General features: G+C 38.4%; 1 protein-coding gene across 1 annotated transcript in view; it reads left to right on the top strand.

The window, feature by feature from the left end:
* Nucleotides 1-4,524: 4,524 nt before the first annotated feature.
* The window catches only part of PRMT9 (protein arginine methyltransferase 9), an 18,524-nt gene continuing 14,875 nt past the window's right edge, over nt 4,525-8,173 (top strand). The window contains exons 1-5 of the mRNA XM_010189154.1: nt 4,525-4,580; nt 5,165-5,377; nt 5,892-6,040; nt 7,270-7,506; nt 7,718-7,885. Coding sequence (XP_010187456.1) covers nt 5,180-5,377; nt 5,892-6,040; nt 7,270-7,506; nt 7,718-7,885 — 752 coding nt within the window. The 5' untranslated portion in view covers nt 4,525-4,580; nt 5,165-5,179. The remainder of the gene's footprint in view (nt 4,581-5,164; nt 5,378-5,891; nt 6,041-7,269; nt 7,507-7,717; nt 7,886-8,173) is intronic.

Below are 8,173 nucleotides of genomic sequence, written 5' to 3'. Positions count from 1 at the left end.
AAAGTAGAGTTGCCTTTCTTTGGATGTAACATATGTTTTGAAGACTTGCACTAAAAAAATAACCAACAAACTACTTTTACTTTTCTCTTAGAAGTAGCACATAAGATTTCTAGAAATGACTGGGATGAAGACAGCTGACAGTGTTACTATCAACCTTCTACTGTATAATCCCAGGCTTTGACCTGCAGAATTCATGGAAAGAGGTGGGCACTTCAGGAATCTCATTTAAAATTACTCTTATTTTTACAAATCAGAATAACAAACAATCCTTATCTCTGTTTAGATTACTAGAGCAGCATTTCAAGAGTAAGTTTGCATTCCATGAACAGTTTGTTTGCTTTGTCCTGTAGTTGACTTCAGGATTAAAATTAGAATAATTTTCATGCATGTTTGTAGTTACTGTAGCTTCCCTATTATCATTCCACTGAAAAGTTGTAAAGTAATGAGGTTGCATTCATTGTGTGGAGTTGTGTGCATTCAAATTTAAAAAAGAAAAAAAAAAATCTTAATGATTAGCTTAACTCAGTTTTTTTCCACAGACAAAAAACCACCAGGTCTAAAATTTAGATTTGCCCTACAGTGACAGGCTCACCAGTTCAGCCACCTCAATCATGTGAAGTCAAAATGTATTTCATTCTAGTTGCAGCTAAGATGAGCAGCAGTAGTCCAACAGAAATACATATATACACATAACAAATGTTTTTCCCAGAACAAAGAGTTAACTTGTATTTACATAATAAAGCAAGGAAGGAAATTCACTATTATGTTGATACTCTACAATGTTTATCCAGCTTTGGTATCTAGACAACATACTGGATTCCTACCACCCAAGTTACTAAATATAACTTTTTCTAAACCCAACTGACCAGTTCAAAACACTGTCTGACTGTGAAATGGCAGAATCTTGATCTAAAACAAAACCTGAGATGGAAGACCAAGGAGAAATAATAACCCATGAATTTAAATGGACAAAAATTACCTATCTAATGAGCAATAGAAGGAGTTGCATTTTCTTCCCTGATCAAGGCTGGAAGTGTTTTTGTATCAGCAGTTTGGAAAATTCTTTTCTGCCATTCCCTACTCAGGGTCTTCAAATTTAACAGGCTTCTTGTAACCTCTTTTAAAAGACTATGACATAGGTTGATGTGAAGCTGTGACAGCATGCTGTCCATATATCACATACTTGGCTTTGCTTATTTTTTCCTCAACATTCATTGCAAGAATGGTTTCAGGAAATACCCTCTTCAGGTCATTTTATACAATAGGCATATACCAGCATAACATATGTTTTGTTCTATCTTACCTTCCTTATCTTCTTGTCTGATCACTTCAACATCCTGATTTTGCTGAAAGACAGTGTTGGGATCTGTGGCTGATTGTGTCTCCGGTCTGTATGTTATGGAGAGATGGGTTAGAAATTAGTGAATTTAACTTTCAGGTTTTACTTATATTTTATTACAGAGCATTGATATCAGGTCCCATGGTTTGCATCATGCAGCTGTGTTGAGATGTTGAAAACACTGAGGAAAACATCATTAGTAACAACATTCATCCAAAGTACTGTAGTTTCTTCTCTTGTCTAAGTGCTTTTAAGCCTGGTTAGGAGGAAAGCCCTATCGTGGCCTAGGGTTTACGGAGTTTCATTTTAACTCCCATCTTGCTCATGACTGTCATCACCATTGACTTGCAAGATAGTGGCCTTATGCAAGTGTGAGATACCACCAGCCTACGTGATCCCTTTCATCCATCCAGAGTGCAAATAGAGGCAGACTAATCTCTGACGACCAACAACATTATTGAATCTGCTGTCAACCTTTATGATTGCTATGGCAATCACATGTATGTATATCTGATAAGATGGATATTCCTTTCTGGCCTTCCTTTACAGCAAAAGCTTTACCCCACAAATTATTTTAGTATGCAGCTGTGTACTTTTTTCAATGTTGCAAACACTGTATTTTGTGGTAATTTTTTTTCCTGAAGTGTTCCATTAAAAAGTACTTAGTGAGTATGGAATTAACAAATATTTTTCCCAGTCTTTGAACTGAACTGATTCTTGTGAATTGCAAAGGATTTTATACTGGCACTGGCACTTCTTAATAATATTCTCTCACAAACCTAACACTGTGAAATGTCCATTTAAATTGAGTCAAATTAGCACACAGTACTAAATTTATGCTTAAAAATAGGCACTATAAAACATTTATACTATCCATCTGGCATTTGCTCTGACTAAAAAAAAGTGCAGGTGGACAGTTGTGGTGAATCATGGAGCTACGGACCCATTAGAGTGTGTGGTACAGACCAGCTCTTATTACACTTCACTGTCTACAGGTGACAATTGCCTGTACTTTTCTCCCTCCCATCCCACAGGTGTTAATTATTCCTTTCTCCACATGCTATAATCATCTAGCTGGGAAGCATAATTAAGTTAAATTCAGAGAGGCTTATTCCCCATCTGTAACTAATTTAAAATTCATAGCTTTTCTTTCAAGGCTGAAGGCAGGCCTAGGTACTTGTTTTTACTGGTTGATTTAGTATATATTACATCCTCCTTTAGAGCTCAGTTCACATAAAATACTTGATACTTTCTAACACTAGTATTTGCACATCCCTTTGGATTTCATCTAGCCCAAACCCTTTACCAGTTCTTATTTTAAGCTTTTCTAGCATGTCTTTGCTCCATCAGAAGTTGATTCCAGTATAATTTCAGGTTACCCATTCTCAGTTTTTAGCTTTGGGTCACTTCTATCAAAATGTTTGTAGATCCTCCACCCCTTATAATATTATAGGGTAGTAATCAATTTTGCCATGGATTACAGTTTAACCACCACTGTGTTAATTTTAGACTCATGTTCCCCCTCCATACATGCTACTTCAATCTTATCCAAAATGTTGACCTGACATCTTTAGACGGTACTCATTTGTTTCTCAAAAGTGAAGGCACATACAATATCTGCAGCTGTGAAAACCTGTAAGATCTGCATTGGTGCTTTAGAGAAGAAAGATGAGCAGCTCCCAGACATTCCATAATTAGTAAACAATGCCATAGCCTGTTCTTGTCCCAGAAGTAGGACAAGACCGAATGAACTCTGCCTTTTTTAGAAGAGCTCTGCACTCCAGGGCCCTGCACGCGGTCATTTCCCAGAGCAGGCAGCCTGCTAAGCTCCAAAGAGAAAGAAGGTAAATGGTGTCATAGGCATGGGAGGGAGCCAGTTAAGGGACTGGAGGTTTGGAGCAAAGCTCTTAATTTTGCTTCTTGCAATCTCTGTTGCTGCAGAGCGAAGTTTTAGTAAAAGGCCCAAGACAACTAGGACTTGTTTTGACTTAAAACTAGGTAGTGTGAAGGTTCTCCTCAGATGTCATTCTTAGGACTTGCCAAAAGTTGAACTAAAATTAAATTTTAGAAACAGCATAACTGCAGGACAGCCATAGGCAGCATTTGCACAGCATGTAGTTCTTCACACGACGGTGGTAGTTCTTTGTAGAGCAGGCCTGCACAGCATCAAATGGCAAGAGACTGGATTTAGAAGTGTTGTGTGTCACTTCTAGTCCTGTGTTCTATGAGCTGAATTACCAGCTTTAAAAGATTAGATGTGAATGGAGAAAGTACATGGACAGTGAAAATACGTTTATTCCATATATGGATATAGATACGATGAAATGGTAAGACTGTTTCTAGTCAACCCAGCATGTTTCACCTCAAAAGTAACAAGCTAAACTAGCATTAAAAAATAGTTTACTGAGTTTTGTCAGTGCTTTTCTCAAATCTTTTATGTACCAATAAAGTTACGAATTTTCTTTTAGTTGCATAGTGCCTCCTTGTCGCCTTTCAAAGTATTAGCTTTTCTATAATGCTAGATTCTGGTATTCTGGTTTTGTTCTTAAACATGTAAGTCTCAGCTGTTCCTTTGCAAATTAAAGCTAAAGCGAGCAGTTCCTCGGTGACGGCAGAGGGTTCCGCGCTGGCTGTCGCCGCCCCGAGGTACTCCCGAGGCCGGAGGGGTGGTGGCAGACCGGCCTGCGGGCCACCCCCTCAGGGCAAGAGCCCTCTACTTCAGGGCCGGGTTGGTGCTTGCTTCCTTGCGCATGCGTGACGACTTCCGCCCTGCGCTAAGATGGCGGCGACGTGACTCGTGAGCGTTGGTAATTTAGGAGCCCCCTGCAGCACTGAGCAGGTGATGATGCTGGGGATGCCCTGGCCCGGCCCCCTTACCCCGCTGCTCTCCCTGCGCCAGGGCAGCGACCCTGGGACTCGCCCCGCGGGTGGGGTAGTGCGGTCTTAAGCGGCGCCGCGTTCCCCGGTCGTCTTGAGTCGGCCCCCTCGTTCTCTTTGCTTCTTAGCCCCCAAATCCGTACGGCAGGGGGGCTTGCCTGACCCTGGCTGGTTTTGCGAGCCCTCGTGTGTTACCAGTGCTTGCTTGAAACGTGACCGGTGTTTGGGTTTTTTTAAGTAAAAGAAAAGCCTAGTTAGGGTGGTGGTGTGTTTCTTGCAGTTCCCCCCTATATAACGTTCAATTTGTTCAGTTTTAGGATACGTCTTAAAAATCCTGAAGGCGGTATTAGGCCCTTGTATGTAGGTAAGCATTAAAGATTAAACTTGTAATTCAGACAGTTACAAAAATATGCATATTGAGTCTGATAACACTTCAGCGTTTTCCTGAGGGGAAAGACAGGCATGTTGCCGTGGGTAAATTAAACTGTGTGAGCTAGTTAGCTCTTTTTCTGGGAGTCTTTGCTTTATGAAGATGCAGTTCTTGAAGTGGAGAAGTTTTCACTTGCAGATTTTGTGGCTGGTTATGGAACTGGAGTGTGTGAACTTCCAGTGTGCAAAACTCTTTGGTCAGAGATGTGCTAAATTATGTATTATAAAAATTGATTTTAAAAAGTTAAAGAGTGTAATCTGTTTCCAGGACCTGGTATTAACAAAAATGTGATGTGCACCAGACTTTTGAATGGCGAACAAATATTATAAAGTTGATGGAATTATCAATGGCATAAAGACAAGCATGTTTTTGAACACTTAAGATCTGGGGGATGGGGAGAGAGTATGCATTTACCAATGCCAATGAAAATTAAGATGTTGTTTGATCTGTCTGTGTTGTGCAGCCTTTTTGATCTACAGTATACGTAACTTTTTTATTTTTTTATTATTTTTTTTTAGGTAGAGCAAATAATTATGTCCTTCAGAATGCCCAGCTCTAACGCTAAATTTCATCGAAACCATAGAGGCGGTCAGGAAGCCGGCAGGCGGGAGTTGGTTTCTAGGTCTTTGCAGAGTGCTCAGCATTGCCTAGAGGACCAGGATTTTGGAACGGCATATGCTCACTATCTCCTGGTCCTAAATTTAGCTCCTGAGTTAAAAACTAGTGTCAAAGTGAGTGCTCTTCGAATTACTTGACACAATTTTATTTATACTATTCCTCTTGAGGCTTTGTGTTGTGTTCTATACTTTTGATTTGTTATATGTAACTGATTTTCCTAATACATCTTCAAAAAAGTAGGAAACCATAGTAGTGGAGATAGCCAGTAACTTGTTGAATAAGCTGTGTGTGTTGATACTCTTTTCTTTTAGTGCTCTGTGTCAACTAAGTTTAATAAAAATAGGGCCTTGTTAGTACTGGCTTGTAGTATAGCGTGGATTAATGGGCACGTAGGCTTTTAGTATACGTTGCAGGATGATGATGCTCTGTGTGGACATCCAAGAGCTCATTTCTGCTGCTTCAAGTAAGCCAACTAATGTGGGATGATATCAGACAAGGATATGCTGCTGGTTAAGGAGATGAAGGTGCTCAGATGCATGTCAAGATACCTCTGCAGATGTTTTCAGGGCTAAGTTCCCTACTTGTGGTAACTACTAGCAACTCAGTGGTGTATGTTTTATTTTCTAGGAAACATTTCAGTTTACTCTTTTTAAGTGGGCAGAAGAGCTAGATTCTCTGGCACGGATTCAAGATCTGTTTAACTGTTACGAACAAGCACTTGAACTGTATCCAAACGATGAAGTGATATGTAACAGTATGGGAGAACATCTTTTCAGGTTTGTAGTAGTATATATTCAGTTTTTATAAGGTTCACATTTAGTATTGTGAGTTAATGAACAATACCCAATACAGCCGAGCACACAAAATATGCTTAAAAGAAGTAAATGCAAGTGTATGCTTGATGCTGTACGGTGTGTGCTGTTGAACTTTAAATCTCTCAGATTAAAATAGAATAACCAATGCTAAAATAAATGTTGATAGTCACAGCAAAAGTTAAAAAAAGAAGTAAAAGCACTTTTACTAGAGTAAAAACCTAAAAAAGCACTGCCTTCAAGTATTTTCTAACAGTTTATTAAGGAATTAGTAAATAAAAAAGAGACCAAAATTGTTCATAGTCACTGTGTTAACTATTGTGACTAACCTACAGTTTTTTGAAATTACTCTTTTCTATCCTGTTAGATCCCTGAAAACTACTGTCTTTGAATACTGTATTTTAATTCTGAGCTTTCCTGAGGTCACTTACAAGAGACCTTTGAAGTGAAGAAGCTGGTCATGTATACTGTACTGTGTAGGGCTGTTCTTAAATGGTTTGAGAAACCACATTGGTTTCTGAAGTCTTCTGAGACAGGAATTTTAAGATTGAAATCATAGGTCCTGGCTTCAGATAGTTTTGGTTAGATTTGCCTTTTGTTATAATTTTGTTCATGTAAAGGAGCAACTCTCGCATCATTGTATGAAAATGTGTGTTTTTCTTGCACTTGATAGATTTTTGGGGTTTTTTAGTGCTGTCTGACTTGTGAATGTGCCATAGGTATCATAAAAATTTGATTCAAATTAGGAATTTAATTTCAAAATTGCCACTGGCAACTCAAAATTTAGTTCTCTTACAGTATGTTCCAGTTAAGTACAGTAAAACAGGTTTGGATTTTGTAGCCTTACCTTGTGACTTGAAAATCCGTGAGGCTGAGTTAGAGTTGCTGCTGACAGTTTGTTGCAGCAAGTTCTTGTGAAACCTGTTCTAGTTAGTCAAGGGATGTAGACGACAACTGGTGTACGCAATGGTATATTTTACTACCTTTGCATTTTAAAGTTATTTGATATAGAGCTGTAAATCATTCTTTTTCATAAGATAATGTCAGTGTTTTTAAAGATAATCTTTTGAGCCATTGCAAAATATTTCCATTGTCTTTTAACTGATGTAAGACCTCTTTACAGATCTACAAATATTTGCTGATGCTTGGCAGCTGAGTGATGTTTTCTATTTATTTGTCATTTTTACTGTTAGAATGGGATTTAGAGATGAAGCAGCTGGATATTTTCACAAAGCAGTGAAGCTCAACCCAGATTTTGCTGATGCAAAGGAGAATTTTTACCGTGTTGCAAACTGGCTTGTGGAGCGCTGGCACTTCATCATGCTCAATGATGCCAAGAGGAATCTTACTTACTTAAAAGCAATTGAGAATGCTGTCCGCTCAGGATGCAAATCTGTCCTTGATATTGGAACAGGAACAGGAATCTTGAGGTGTGTCAGAAGTGCGTATTTAACATGAACTTATTAGATACGTGTCAGTGTTCACACAGGAGACATTAACTCACTTGATGATAATTTTTAGACTTGAACTATTTTCTTAGAAATATGAAGCAGATGTGGATATATAACTTAAGGTATCTTGTAATATTTTACCTAGAATGGTTTAAACTCAAAGGAAAAAGCCCTGATTCTTGTTTTTTAGTATGTTTGCAAAAGAGGCAGGAGCATCTTATGTCTATGCCTGTGAATTATCAAAAACCATGTATGAACTTGCCTGTGATGTGGTGGCAGCAAATAATATGGAAAGAGAGATCAAACTTCTGCATTTGAAGTCACTTGATATAGAAATTCCAAAGCACATACCTGAAAGGTACGTTGTTACTCTCTGTTGCGATACTCTTTTAATTTGCTTTTAATTTGTTGAATTAATTCTTAAGTCAAGAAGATGCCCTGTGACCAAAACAGGAAATGACTTTGCTTATGGTATTTAGTCAGAATGTGGTAAGCTTCTCTGTAAGTTTTATGTTTTTATAGAGCAGTGCAGAAATATAATGTGTTTTTATAGAATGTGTTAATTTCTATGGTAAATTAATGATGTCATAAGTTATGTTTCATTCTTTGATGGTGGGAGCTTTGGGGCGTCTGCAATTATATTGCA

Source organism: Mesitornis unicolor, unplaced genomic scaffold (genome assembly GCF_000695765.1).
Source record: "Mesitornis unicolor isolate BGI_N332 unplaced genomic scaffold, ASM69576v1 scaffold13107, whole genome shotgun sequence".
Lineage (NCBI taxonomy): Eukaryota > Metazoa > Chordata > Aves > Mesitornithiformes > Mesitornithidae > Mesitornis > Mesitornis unicolor.
This window is presented reverse-complemented; position numbering and strand designations above follow the sequence as displayed.